This window comes from Drosophila nasuta, chromosome X (genome assembly GCF_023558535.2).
Source record: "Drosophila nasuta strain 15112-1781.00 chromosome X, ASM2355853v1, whole genome shotgun sequence".
NCBI lineage: Eukaryota > Metazoa > Arthropoda > Insecta > Diptera > Drosophilidae > Drosophila > Drosophila nasuta.
In genome coordinates this window covers 15,482,250-15,496,176 of record NC_083459.1, presented here as the reverse complement: position 1 = coordinate 15,496,176, position 13,927 = coordinate 15,482,250, and the positions used below count along the sequence as shown (strand labels likewise).

The following is a 13,927-nucleotide window of genomic DNA, read 5'->3' as shown; positions in this document are numbered from 1 at the left end:
ATTTTGCATATCTTCATTTTATTTTTTTTAATAAACTATTAATTATAAAACGCTCTAACAAACTATTTTAGCAGAGGCAACATTTGAATTTTTCCGCCGTTTATAAATATTCGATTAATTTCCCGCCATTGTATTTTGAAAATGAAAAATGTCCAACAAACGTTAAAAAGGTGTGCAGAAATTCGGGATTTTAGTCATCCCATTATTAGCCTCGTTGCGGTTCTTGCACACGCTAAGGTTCTGGTCTACGCTTAACGAACTTTATGGCAGCCAAGACTTCAACGCGGCGAATTGGTTTGCAGTGTCTTAGATCAGAGTGAAGTTGGCTGCGCCAAGGAATGTTCCCCGTATTTGTGTTTGCTTGAAATATCCTCGACTCTTATACTGCTCGCTAAAAAAGGGATATTACACATATACCATTAAATTAAAATGCCTCGCAAGCGTACCAAGTATTTTGAAATCAATCGAATATGTTAAACGCTTAAGAACCAAACCTAAAGAAAACTAAAAGAACAATAAGTGAAATATGAAAATGTAAAAATTATTATTATTTCAGCTTACCCATTAATTGACTGAATTCGAAGTTAATGCTTAACACAAAAACTCTTTAAACTAAATAAATTTCATAAAATTTCTGAAACGCAAAATAAATTAATGAAATGTACAAAAAATAAAAATAAAAGGAAAAATAAATTACTTACTTTGCAGAACAGATAAACCTTATTTAACGCTTAAACGAAAGTCGAACAGCGACTTTAATGATGACATAGATCAGCGAAGCGGTGATACCCAGCAACAAACATAGCTTCAGTATATAATAGATGGAAAAATAGTTGGGCTCATTCGTCTGATAGCTAAGGTGCCGACATTCGGGACGCGAGGTGTCCACCAGCAAAGTGTAGCTATCGCCATTGATCACGCTGGTCCAGAGCCAGTTGGGAAAGCGAGTTATCGACAACAGATTGTAGTTCAAGTTCAGATAACAATCGCCATATGTCTTGAGTATATAGTTGCGACACTTTTCGCCGAACGGTGTCACCATGCACACCAAATACATTAATATATTATATGGGTTCATCCATGAATCCATGATTAATTATTTATTTTAGCACGCAAAAGTTGAAAATTGTTTAATTTGGTTTTCTTCTTTTTAGAAAATATAAATTTATGTTCTTTACGCTCTCAGCTCGGAATGAATACTATTAGTGAGGAACTGAATTGCTGTCTAAGCTGTGGCGCAGCCTACTCGAATTGCTTTTTTTTTTTGAGTTTTGGGCAGCCTAAGTCATTGATTTGAACTGGCATTAAAGTCAATTCAGTTTTCTACAAAATGCACCTAATTCTGGTTCGCTAGCCCAAGTGCTTTGTGAGCTATAGCGTTGAACCGCTTTCGGTGAACCGGTTCGCTAAGGCTTTTACCTTTTAGTTGCTCCTATTTTTTGAAAGCATACAGGAAACTGAATCACTTATGAGTCAGTTCATTCAGTTTTCTCCAAAATTTGAGTTTTGCCAGCGTATTAAGGAAGTTATAACACTAAACCACTTTTGGCGAACCGGTTCGGAAAGGTATTTACCTTTTAGTTGCTTCTCCTGTTTAGTAAACATAATACAGAGTAATTCTATTGACATCCTATAGAGTTTTCGCAGTAAAAAAGACGTTGAACCACTGTTGAACCGCTCCACGAACCGGTTTGCGAACATAAACATAAATGGAAAAGTATCTGTGTTAGTTTTGTAGTATATTAGAGCACTAAAACATATTGCAAACCTCTTTTGAAACGTTTTTTCAATCGCTTCTAAAGCATTATTTATTCAAGTAAAAACAATATTTTATGTAAAACACTTTGAAAGTGTGTAACAAGTTGGAATAATAAAATAATAAGTCAATAATTGCGATAGATGCATATACATACATATACATATCTATATAAAAACTAGACTCATTTAGATTGAGCTAGCAGAATCTTGGCATACTCAGAGATGTGAAGCACGCCGTGCTGCAGCGAAGCAATGTGGAGATTGTTGCCATTGCAGTAGTCCGTGTTGATGTGCGGATTGTGCAGCTCGGTGATGAGCGTGGAGCAGGCGGTGGACGAGTCACCCGTTGACTTGAGCATTTTCTAAGAAAAGTAAAAGAAAAAGTTATCCCAAAAATAGAAGTAACATCGAATTCGATTCACTCACCATCCAAAACTCATTGCCGGGCAACGCGTTGCCATCCCAGGCATACGATACAACCAGCAGCATGTTCTCCTGTTCCGGTTTATCGAGCTTCGCTGCCGGATTGCGCTTGGAGAAATGCACACGAATGCCGCCCAACGGATGCGACGAACTCTTGAGCACAGCGCCATCCCGAAGACCACCGCAACGCGTCAGCTTAAACCACGAGAAGTGCACGACGCCAATGTGAGTGAGTTGCTTGTGAAGCACACGCAAACGTTGCTCGAAGGTCTCCAGAAAGATTTGTTCCTGCTGCGGCGCCACTTTCCAAACCCCCAAGCCAAAGCCAACCACATGGATGTAGGCCTGCTTGTTGGCCTTGAGGGCACGCGCTTGCGCCTCGAGGAGCAGCATATCAAAGCTGATGGCGTAGCGACGCTTCATGACCAGATTGTCAAAGACATCCTGCTTGTTGCCCGAGACACCAAAGCGTTTGTTATCAATGCTCACGGTGCCATGCAAATGATCCGGTGTCTCATAGAAATGACGCCACACTCGACGATAATCCTGCTCTCGTGTCGTCGGAGTCATCTCCTCCTTCTGTCCATAACCCTGCTGTTTGGTGTTTTGTGTGCGTGCAATCACAATGTCCTGGAACTCCATCAGATTGCGTCGCGAGAGACGCGCTCCAATCAGCCCCATGATCACGCCCTGCGTCTCCAAACTTCTTCGATTCCGTGTCACGCGACCGCAATTTGTGCGCTCGCCTTCGTTGATGAACTCCGTGTGCGAGCTGACCGAGAGCAGCGCCGATAGTTTGACTTCATCGTAACTGAGCACCTGCTCCAACTGCAGTGGCGCCTGCTCCTGCAGGCTGCCAATGGGCTCAAAGCCGCTGGCGCCGCGTTCGCCACTCAACAATAGAAATTTATCGTTGCGCGCAAAGAAGCTGGCGCAACGCTTTGTCAGCAAACGTTGCACAAAGTCCAGGAGCGAGAGTTTACGATACACGGGCAGCTCCACTTCGTTGCCTGCAAGAAGAAATCTTTGTAATTGACATATTCGAAACTATTTGAGACAAGGTGATTCCTCTTCAATTTACAATCAATGTTTTTATACACGGATCGCACTTACCCCACTCGCATTTGTGCTCCAGGAATTGCAAATAGAGCAACAGCGTGCGTTCGTGTATAATGGGATAAACCGAGGCGATCTGCTGGCCAATGATGCCATGACGTTCGGCAGGTTGACTCAGCACTCGACAGCTCTCGACGCCAAACTAGGGAATAGCAATGGGAAGTTGCATAGAGTACATTAAAGTTGGGAACACTTAAGACGCACCTCCAATGGAAACTCTGTGGACTTGGCAATAAACGCCTGCACATCGATGATCGCCTCGGGATTCGCCGGCTTAACGGATTCACATCGCTGCAACAGTTGTTGGCCAAATTTGGTCATTTCTTGGAATTGTGCATCCAGTTGGGGCCAAATGGCATCGACTTCATCGCCAAATGTTGTCATTTTATAGCACTGCACTCGTCAATTTCACAATTGTATTTAAGCCATTGTCCGTTTGCGTCCGGCATTATCGTTTATTTATGTTTTACCCTGTTAATAACAGCAATTGGTCGAGCATAATGTCAGTTAAGCACCTGATGGTCAGTCTGTTGTGACGATAATATGTTATCTTCAACTTCTAACGATTGACAACCGTTGAGACGAATCTTTTATTTATTCATTATTGCATATTAGGCGATATACATTTGCAAAATTTACTGTTGGCCTATTAATGATTTTATTTGTCTGTTCACTTATTTGTCTAGGGTATTGCTAATACGACTACCATTTGAAATTGCTAAGGTATCGATACGATGTATTGCCGATACTTATGAAATTATTATCGTGCTACATTTGATAATTAGTTGATGTTAAACAAATGTTCTTTATGCTTTGGTCACTTTTAATTAAATATATGCACAAATTTGTTGCTTTTGAAAATTATTCAAAGGTTTAAAAAAATTGCATTGTGGTGAAATTGTAAAATCTTTTAGTATAAAAATACTGCAAAATACCACAAGCGTTAGTGCTTCAGTTGGCATGCAAACAAAAAACCGTTACTACACTTTTTTTTCTCGCATTTTTAAAATATGCTATTATTCGATGAAAAAATGAGCAGTAAGTAATAAGACACTCGAAAAGCGCAAATAAGAAGTCCACGACTACGTTTAACAAGTTCATTTTACACTGAATATACAATCTGTTTAAAATAACGCGCTGTTTTGTACGCGCTGTGTACTTTTCTTTGCAAACTCAAGGACAGATGTTACCAGGTGAGAATTTGCGCATTCACTGTATTTTGGTATATTCATAAGAGTTAAAACGTATAAATGTTTTATATGGTAACACACTGAAAAATAAAACTGCTTTTTCAAAAACAACAAGTCGAAAGTTGCAAAAAATGCATGTAATTAATTATTCATGCAATCACTAGTATTTAGAAAGCTAAATATAACAATACCAAACCCGCAAAAAAAGTGTTGCACGACAAATCGACTGCGCATAACTGCAGTATCGATATGTTGATATCTCGATGCCTTCTCAACAATGTTGCTGCAACATGCCATTTTCGGCTTTGTGATGTTTTTGTTTTCGCTACAGGTTTGTTTGCTTTGTAAAATTTATTAGTATCAAGTTTATGCTACGCAAAGCAACGCGTAGTCTGGCGCAAAAACTGGGCAAATTTCAGAGCAAGATGAGCAGCCCACTGAGCACAGTGTGGCCAAATCCTACAGTGGTGCCTCCACAACAATTGTCCCAGCTGACTCCGTTTGCCAAGCAACAGCTGGAGCAGTGCACAAATTTAGTAAAACCATCGACAAAAGCAGCTGCCGTCGATCTCGATGAGTTTATGCAAATCTCTGAGCAGTTTCCCATACCAGTAAGTGGAAATATCCCCACACAATACCTCAATAAATGCCCAAATTCTTCACACCCAGTTTCCCATTGACACTTGTCGAGTGAAAACTCAACCTGCAGAACGTCGGGAACTGATACGCGGTCAGATTGCCTCAGCTTATCCCATAGTACACGAATTGACGCTGGTGCTCTTGCTCAACTTTCTGGAGCACAAGCAAAAGTATGGTGAGTAAATTGTCTCTAAATTCTAGACAGGATTGACTCCCACTCTCGCTTCCAGGTAATGCCAAGGAATTGAGTGTCTATGGCAATCTCTCGTTAACTGACTTTGTGCAGCGGTTGCTGGACAAACGTTGCGCTTACTTCTTTGGTGGCAGCGATACTTTTAAACTCCTCAGCGGACAACGTGGAAGTGGTGGCTTCGAGCAGATTGGCGATGTGAATAAGCAGCGTTCTCCGCTGTTGCTCGATCAAGTGCTCAGCTATGATGAAATCAAGCTGGCTGCCTTGCTCTATGTGTCCACGCACTCCGAGTTCATCAACAACGGCGATCGCTCCAATGCCGGCGTCGTGGAACAGAACAAAACACTCATTGAGCGCGAGGGCGTCATCATGGGCATGATTGGTGCACGCTTCGAGCGTGACGAAGTCATGGAGTACCAGGATATTATCATAACGCCACGACAGAATACCGAAGCAAAGGGTTATGGTTACAAGGCGGACAAGCCACAAAATCGCGTCCAGGATTATCGTCGCTTATGGCGCGACTTCTATGAGGAGCCGCAGGACTTTCGTTACACGGATGTGCCGCAGGATGCGTCACGCTTTCTCCCGCTGCTGCATGACGAGGGTTATCTCGATGCCCGAGTGATGAGCAAACGGTATGTCATCAGTTTCGATTGCTTGCTCTTGGAGGCGGAGGCACGTGCGGCAGCTGCTGGCAAATTGGCCTACATACACGTGGTGGGCTTTGGACTGGGCGTCTGGAAGATATTGGAGGAGCAGGAGCGCATATTTCTCTCGACCTTTGAGCAGCGTTTGCGTGCGTTAAGCACCCGTCTGTTGCATGTTGGCGTCGTGCATTTCTCATGGTTTCATTTGAAGCAATGCGACGGCATCCACGATGGCGCATTCATTAAAGAGCCAACGCATCCACAGGGTGGCATCAAAGTGCGTCTTTCCGTGCGCAATCCCAACGATAAGCTAAAGAAGGACCAGCTGCTGCTGGTCACGTATGCTTGGGATGGCAATGCGCTGCCAGGCAACGAATTCTGGGCGGTGAGTCATCCTCGAAAATGATTAGGAAATTTACATTTAGCAATGCATTAATCATTCCTCATGTGTTTTAGAATATGTTGGTAAGCACTGGAGATCCAGCTGCTGCGTGTTCCACGCTGATTACGGAGCTGCAGAACAGTCACATCAACAAACAATACATGAGTGGCAACAACCTGCACGTGGCATCCATGGAACACGGCGTGTTGCACATTGCCGACTATGCCGAGCGTCTGCTGCACATTTCTTCATAATTCATTTTCTGTTTTTCTATACTTGTCTTTATCGCATTTGTGTTAAGTGTTGTGATAAGCTTAGCTTGAAGAATTTCCCCGAATTTTGCAAATTAATTGCACAAAAATGTCATTGTGATAAGCTTTAAATGTCTACAGACTTTTTGAGTTGAATGGACTTTTTCCATTCTTGAAATTGAATAATTTTTGATAATCGCTGAATTAAAAATGTTTTAGCAACAAAAGTAATTATACATTTCATATGCAGACGAATGAGTCGAGATCTGTTTTGTAATGCTTTTTCAAGAAATGTTGAATGTTTAACAGCATTTCGTTTACTCGAGAATGTTTGAAGTGACAGTGAAGAATTGTTTTATATCTGGAAAGGAAAATGAACGACGAATTGTTTTATATCTGCGAAGCTAATTAAATCCTTACACATTTTGTCTAATAGCTCTAGTTAGTGTTCTAAAGGAGCAGCTAAGTGCAAAGACTACTTTTTAGTAAAAGCAAAGTCTCTTTAATTAATCTAACTATGTATAAAAGTTGTCATTGAACCAAAGTATGGAAAAGAATTGCTAAAGAATGCAGATATGAATTTAATTTAATGGCTTAAAGGGGCTATAATGAGGCACCTAACTGCAATGAACAACTTTACATTTCATAAAGAACCAGTTGTCTCTATAGACGAAGAAGATAAAGCAATTACTAGATGCTGACCATAATTATATTGAAAAAGTATAATTTAATTGACAGTATCTTTAAAGAGGCAGTTAACTGCAAAGATTAACTTTGAAATTTGATACAGTTCTGTTAATGATGAGAAAACTAAGTGAGTTACTCGGTTTTTGTTATAATAATGATACAAATGGAGCATAATTTAATTTGCTGAAATAATTTACTAAGCAAGATTCAGCTAACTGCAATAATGATGCAGCTGACAAGGGAAATATTATACAACTGTGGCATTTTGACAGTCTCAAGATGTTAACTATCTAATTACAGCGCTCGATAATTACAGGGCGATAGAAAAAACAAGCAGCTGAATTGATTGGGTAGGTTGGTTTGTTTCGGTTTTTGTTACAAAAAAACGTAGTATTTAATTTAATCAGTTTTAAAATTAGGCTGAGACTTGCAACACATTCACATTCGTACTTCACTCCTTTCTCTGCTCTCCCTTTCACTCCTGTTCAGGTTCCTCCCTTGGATTACACAACGCGCTTCACCTCGAAGAAACGCTTGAGGTAATAAACCTGACCCACAGTCATCAGCACAAGAACGAGAGCCTCAAATGTCGACCACAAGACGACTCTGGAGTTGGTGCTCTCATTGACCGAACGATGGATTTTGTCGCGCACCTGCAATACAACGAGATTTAATGACGAATCCGACGTAGTGTTAACTGAATTGTAGTTCACTTACATGCATGTATTCCTGCTCGTGCTTGACACTCGTCAGCGTTCCCGACAATTCACGAATCATATCCTCCAGCTTGGTGTGTCCCACCTCCTCTTGACCAGGAGCACCGGGGGCGCGTTGTGGCGCATCGCCCAGCTCGATGGAGAACATGACCATCTTAGGTGTCATGCTGCTGCGCTCGTTGTTGAAGCACACGGTATACACGCCCTTCGAGGGAGCAACGAAAGTATATTTGCCGGAAGATTCCTTTTCGCTTTCATGCATCACATGCTGATCGGGGCCAGTGATTTTGATGTCCACATCGAGGAAGCCGCCGTCAATCACCTCGAATGTAACACCTAAGTGATGGCACACACATATACATATTACATGATCCACATATAAGAGTTATTGTGACTTACCAAACTTTGTGCCACCTTCGACGTTCTCAAAGAAACATTCCTCGTTATGCGCATCGATGTTGACAATGAAGGCTTGCACTATTGGCGTTCCCATTATTAGCAGCAGGCCACATAATGTTAGTGCTATTTTGGCTAATGATGTTTGCTCCATTTTTGCTGTTTTACTGGTTTTCGCGTTCGGAAAATTAGTCGTAAGTAAAATTTATTGCTAAACAGAGCGGCCCAGCCACGTAGTTGTACTTGTGTCGATTGCCAATTGCCGATTGCGATTGTCGTGTGTGTTATCGAAAACATAGACACAGTTGTCACTAAATAAATAGTGGTATATTTTAAGGGCAAACTCGGTGACAGGGTCACACAATATCTGTACGTTTCTTTTATCGATCATGCAACGGATATTTAATTAAAATAATTTAAAAAACTTGATTTTAAATTGTGTGTTTATTTAATAAAACTAACAGTTGTTGCTGCTTACGTAATTTATATGTGCAGTTTTCTACTAAATATCATAGAATATCATTTTAAATATTAATACTACAATTTATTAATAGTTGTAAATAAAAAGCGTATTAATGACATTTTACTTTCATTCTTTTTTAGAAATTTTCCAACATTGAAAATTTGTTGCGTTTAAACCTTACTGCAAATTTAACAGCCGGCTAACAGCTGTTTGGTGCTGTTATCTATCGATGGCACGAATATATCGTGCGGAATTATCGATAGTGCGCGGTTTGAGGTATTTTTTGGTATTTACCGTTGGCCGATAAGGCTAAACTTAATTTGCCTGCTTCTAAATAACAGTGAGCTGTAAACCTTTAAGCCAAGCGGATGCTGTGCACGGAAAGGCGACACACATACAACAAATTGAATGCGTTTTTCAAAAATATTGAACAAGTGACTTTGTGTACGTGTGTGTTTTTTGTTGGTGGTAAATCACGTGCGCGAGAGTAAAAGCGTGTGCAGTGTTATTTATTTATTTTTTGTTATTTTTTTTGAGTGTAGTGATGATGCGACAAGTGCCAAAAATACGCATGTAAAGCAAAACACAACAACAGAAAAGAAGAAGGCACAAACAACAGAATCGCAAAAAAAGTCAAATAAAAACAAAGCCTGGCCGCCGCCATGGCTGCTTATTTTGAACGCCACGTGCAGACGACGACGGAGTCGCCGACAAAGTCAGCGACATTAGTTATCACTGACAACAGCCACCAACAGTAACAACAAGAAGAAGAATACTGTAGCGTAGTAGTTGTTGACCATAATAAAGCCTTGTAAGCTGCAAGTGGCGCCGCAGCATCTTAAAGTGTTTTGGTCACGCCATAAATCAAGTGACAGGCCCCGCGAGCGGCGCGCATAAACAAAACTCATTTGCACACGTTGTCCTTAACACCGTGTCCTTTGTCGTCGGCGACATAGGCGGGCAACAGCAGCAGCAGCATCGCAGCATCGCAGCAGCAGCAGCAACAGCAGTAGAAGGCGCGGCAGCGGCAGCGCATAAATTTACCAACAGTTGGCAGCACCGCAGCGCACCGTGGTGATAACGGCAAGTGTTGAGCATTGGGTAAGTGTCCAATATGCGTAGCATACTTTTTTGGCGTGTATTGAACCACGGTGCGTTTACATATTCAAAATGCGACAGAGGTTTTGCCGTTATGTTTTGTTTTTGTCGCACGCAGTTAATGAACACCAAGTCAAAGCAGTAGAATAAGAAGTAGAAAATGAAGAAGAAGCAGAAGCCGCAGCAGTATTTTGCAAGTGCAAAAGTTTACAAATTCAATTCTCATGCTTCTTTTGACAGCGCTGCATATAAATATGTATGTTAATGTATTTCTATATCCGCATGGTGTGTGTGTGTGTGGGAGAGAGATGGGAAGAGCGCTAGCAAATCCGTTGTGACATCGGTCGCGCATATTAATTAAAACAAATTCAGCTTGTGCGCTTTAATTAGCGATGGCAAAGAGTAACGGTAATAGCCAAACAAGAACAGCAACAGTGGTCAAAGAAGAAGCAGAAAAACAACAACAACGGAAGATTGACAACGTTGCAGTTTTGTGTTTTTTTTTTTTTGTTTGCTTCTCCTTCACCGAAAATCATGTCGTTGACTGCGGTGACTGCAAAACTGTAGCATCTCCTTCTCTACTCACAGTTTTTGATTTTTTTCTTGCGCTTTTTGCTCTTTCGTCTTTAGCATTTCTTTTTGCTTGATTTATGCCAAAGGCAGCGTCGCAAAATTATGAAAAATTGTTACAAGTCGAAAAACACAAAAAAAAAACATAGTATAACAAGTTAAGAAATTGCCATATTTTATCCATAAATTTGCTTCACATATTTTCTTTACTTTTTTTTTTTGCGCAGTGTTTTTGGCACCGTTATGCCGTTACTCGCTTGTCCCAATTAACATATACAAATTTCTAACACGAACATAAATTTCAACAGCAACAAAAACAAAATTGACTTTTAAGCGCTAAGCCAAAGGTTATAAATTAAATTTAAACTGTTTGTTAGCTGGACTCGGCGATCTGTCAGGAATGGGAGCGAATGCGATGGGGAGAAGGAGACGGTAAAAAGGAAAAACATAGCTATGAACTGAGCTCAACTTAATTATGGAAACGCATTAGATGCACATTACTTTTGACACACATATTTATCTACATTAAAGTTACGTTCAAAACTTTGAAAAATCTGCTGAAAGGAACGCGTCTTAATTTCATTCAAGAATTTCAAATAGTTTTCCTTTAACATGAGCTTAACTTTAGCTTCGATTTTTGTGTTCTTTTTATTTTTAATACTTCCCAAGCACATTTGCCTGCTTTATCAAGTAAATCTTATAATTTCACTTTAAAGTAAGTTATAAAAGTTTGTTGAAAATAAGCCTAGCAATATTTGCATTTAATATTTTCTGCGCTTGTCAAATTTTATCAAATAATGAAAGTACTAAAAATACTTTTTTTTTTAATTTTGGAAAAGATATAATAGCATTATTCGTAATGCACTTTATAAAAATGTTCATGTGTATTTGGAATTCACGATGAGTTAAAAGTACAGCTAATGCCGTTTTCTAATAGTGCAGTCACTTCATATCCATGCAAAGTAGTTAAGGAATTGCCAAACGCATATGGCAAAGCCAAGACTACAGTTGATGTGCGCTGCCAACTTGACATTGTGGTGCTGCCAACTCTTCAATTTTGGTTTGCCACACAACAGCTTAGCTTAAGCTCTGTCGTCAACTGCGCTCAGCAGCTGTCACATGCTATGCTTAAAGGCTAAGACTAAGGCTGTAGTTTATTTCGACTATATATCAAAAGGCAACTCATTAGATGTGGAAGAGGAAGAAAGCACAGTTAAGTTATTTTACGCATTTACATGCTGATTTCCTCACAATTTGTCCGGTTTTTTGGGGGTTTTGAGCTGCTCATTAATATCAATGGTCGCCTTAATTGCTGGCAGTCAAAACTGCAAGGCATTAAGTATGCAATTGTGGTCACCTTAAAACTCCAACGAAGAACAAAGAATGCGCCCGAGAGAGAGAGAGAGAGAGGGATGGGAGCGAGAGAAAGAGAGAGAGATATGGGATGACGCTTGACTGATTTAATGCATGTCAAAGTGTCAAAATATGCAATGCACAAAGAAAATGGCCACGCCTACGACAGCGGAGTGGGAGGAAGTTGCGGGTCAAACAAACCGACCACAAGCCAAAACCAACCCCCGCCCTCTTAACTACCCTCTTCCCTCCCACCCCCTTAGCAGGACCGCAGAACGAGCCAAACAATTATAAATGATAAATGCCAACTGAAGAGTTGAAAGAGACGGATGAGTTGAGACACAGCACCAGCGAGAGAGGGAGAGAGGGAGAAAGAGAGGAAGAGGAAGAGGGAGAGCTGCAGTTGCTGTGACACACGTATAGTAAACGCACACACACACATACATACATACATACATACATATATTAAAGTTAATTTGGCTCAGCTCATTAATAAAACAACACGCATACGCAGTGGTGTTCAAACTTTAAAACGTTGTTGTTGCTGTTGCTGCTGCGGCTGCGGCTGCTGTTATCCTCGTTGCAGGCTTCGTCGAGCAGACAAATGACAGGCGCCTGCATAATTTATGCATAATAAACCGAGTGATAGCAAACGCAACTTATTAAAAATACGTATAGTGTTATAACAAAGCAGCAACATCTATAAATAACACAAAGAACAACACAAAGATACAGTCACAAACAAAGTGAGAGAGAGTGAGTGACAGAGGGGGAAAGAAAGAGAGAGAGATGGGAACACAGGTGGCTTGACATTTGCTAAAAAGCGCTTTAACTTTTCGTCAAGTGGCTGTGCAACTGTAGTTGCTGCTGCTGTTGCCGCTGCGGTTGCTGCTGTTGCTGTTGCTGTTGCTGTTGCCAACAATTTGGGTTTCATTTTCGTTTAGTGTCAAGTGGCAACAACAATAACAACAACAACAACAATAACAACGATTACAAACTAACTGTTATAGCTGCACACGACAACCAACTAAAACTGTTGGCATAATAACAACACCAGCAAACGACAACGACAACAACCACAAAAAACAACAACAACTTGTCACTGGCAGCTGCTTGTGATGCTCTTCTTAACGTGGCTCACACGATGCTGGCAACAAGTTTGTTACAGTCCAAAAATCAACCAACGAGGAGGAACGTTTTGAAGTTCTTCAGAATTGAGTCAAAGATTTTGGTGTTCAAGTTTATGTTGGGTCTAATTTCTTTTGTTAAATTAAAAAAGGTTTAGACACAGTTTCACTTTCTTATATAAAATTATTTAACCAACTTTCAGTCAATTAAAATAAGATTCGAAAACATTTCAATGAAGCAAAAAAGAAAGGAATATTTAACTGAATTATTGCAACTTTTTCTTTCCTTGTCAATAAACTTAATTAAAAATTTCATTTTTATACTGCTTGAATTATTTTTAAATCTTATTTTGTTCGTATTTAAAAATAGAAGAAGAAGAAAACTTATTTATTGTTTGCAAATATTACACTAAATTATGTAAGGTTTTCTTTTTAGTTTTGTCCGTAAACTAAGTTGGCATTTTGATTTCTTTTTGCAAATAAAAATGTTCTTTGTTTTCAAGGAGCTTTTCTCTAAAAAGTTTAATAAATGGACGCTCTAACTGCACTTACAACATTTTGCTTTCTTTTGTCAATTACAGCCAAATATTTAACGTTTTTCTTTTTTTCTCTTTAAATTGTTTTTAAATCGTACTTATTTACAAGCTTATTGAATGGAAAGCTTTAATGAGCTTTGCATGCAAATGGCTGCACTACAGCTTTTTTAAAATGTCTATTCTATTAAAAAGCATAGTTTTTGTTTTAGCTGACTCATAAGTACGTAAAGTTTAGAAAATAGCAGCAGAAGAGACATTAAATCACTTCTTTCAAGACTCTCTGTAAGGATGCGTTTAAATTTTGATTTGATTTATGAATTGGAAAAAGAATACAAAAAAAAAATAACAACAAAACTTTTAGAACTGATCATAAAAGTCA

The 13,927-nt window shown here is 39.8% G+C and overlaps 4 protein-coding genes and 1 long non-coding RNA gene across 5 annotated transcripts in view; 2 read left to right on the top strand and 3 right to left on the bottom strand.

Moving 5' to 3' along the window:
- Positions 1–4: 4 nt before the first annotated feature.
- Positions 5–1,206, bottom strand: LOC132795813 (uncharacterized). Its single transcript, XR_009633466.1, has 4 exons — positions 702–1,206; positions 562–634; positions 447–504; positions 5–391 (listed from the first exon to the last, which is right to left on the bottom strand). It is a non-coding gene; the product is annotated as an uncharacterized LOC132795813 (long non-coding RNA).
- Positions 1,207–1,805: 599 nt separating this feature from the next.
- On the bottom strand, positions 1,806–3,775 carry LOC132796671 (uncharacterized). The gene is made up of 4 exons (XM_060807922.1): positions 3,502–3,775; positions 3,295–3,439; positions 2,185–3,191; positions 1,806–2,120 (listed from the first exon to the last, which is right to left on the bottom strand). Exons 1-4 carry the CDS (start codon positions 3,679–3,681, stop codon positions 1,941–1,943), a joined length of 1,512 nt encoding a protein of 503 aa, XP_060663905.1. The 5' UTR covers positions 3,682–3,775; the 3' UTR covers positions 1,806–1,940.
- A 1,027-nt stretch (positions 3,776–4,802) lies between these two features.
- Positions 4,803–6,833, top strand: LOC132795927 (uncharacterized). Its single transcript, XM_060806892.1, has 4 exons — positions 4,803–5,098; positions 5,157–5,301; positions 5,357–6,354; positions 6,426–6,833. Exons 1-4 carry the CDS (start codon positions 4,856–4,858, stop codon positions 6,603–6,605), a joined length of 1,566 nt encoding a protein of 521 aa, XP_060662875.1. The 5' UTR covers positions 4,803–4,855; the 3' UTR covers positions 6,606–6,833.
- Positions 6,834–7,631: 798 nt separating this feature from the next.
- LOC132795928 (transmembrane emp24 domain-containing protein 2) lies at positions 7,632–8,669 on the bottom strand. Its single transcript, XM_060806893.1, has 3 exons — positions 8,405–8,669; positions 8,007–8,341; positions 7,632–7,942 (listed from the first exon to the last, which is right to left on the bottom strand). Exons 1-3 carry the CDS (start codon positions 8,553–8,555, stop codon positions 7,793–7,795), a joined length of 636 nt encoding a protein of 211 aa, XP_060662876.1. The 5' UTR covers positions 8,556–8,669; the 3' UTR covers positions 7,632–7,792.
- Positions 8,670–9,226: 557 nt separating this feature from the next.
- The window catches only part of LOC132796272 (uncharacterized), a 75,068-nt gene continuing 70,367 nt past the window's right edge, over positions 9,227–13,927 (top strand). Inside the window, exons 1-2 of the mRNA XM_060807379.1 lie at positions 9,227–9,308; positions 9,407–9,965. The gene's annotated coding sequence lies outside the window, so the exon portion shown is untranslated. The remainder of the gene's footprint in view (positions 9,309–9,406; positions 9,966–13,927) is intronic.

Coding starts and splice junctions, on each gene's coding strand:
- LOC132796671 (XM_060807922.1), bottom strand. CDS start 3,681: ATGACAACATTTGGCGATGAAGTCGATGCCATTTGGCCCCAACTGGAT. Junction 3,440..3,501: donor CCACAGAGTTTCCATTGGAG/GTGCGTCTTAAG, acceptor GCTATTCCCTAG/TTTGGCGTCGAGAGCTGTCG. Junction 2,121..2,184: donor CCGGCAATGAGTTTTGGATG/GTGAGTGAATCG, acceptor TACTTTTCTTAG/AAAATGCTCAAGTCAACGGG.
- LOC132795927 (XM_060806892.1), top strand. CDS start 4,856: ATGCTACGCAAAGCAACGCGTAGTCTGGCGCAAAAACTGGGCAAATTT. Junction 5,099..5,156: donor CTGAGCAGTTTCCCATACCA/GTAAGTGGAAAT, acceptor CTTCACACCCAG/TTTCCCATTGACACTTGTCG. Junction 6,355..6,425: donor CAGGCAACGAATTCTGGGCG/GTGAGTCATCCT, acceptor CATGTGTTTTAG/AATATGTTGGTAAGCACTGG.
- LOC132795928 (XM_060806893.1), bottom strand. CDS start 8,555: ATGGAGCAAACATCATTAGCCAAAATAGCACTAACATTATGTGGCCTG. Junction 8,342..8,404: donor CGAAGGTGGCACAAAGTTTG/GTAAGTCACAAT, acceptor GCCATCACTTAG/GTGTTACATTCGAGGTGATT. Junction 7,943..8,006: donor ACGAGCAGGAATACATGCAT/GTAAGTGAACTA, acceptor GTTGTATTGCAG/GTGCGCGACAAAATCCATCG.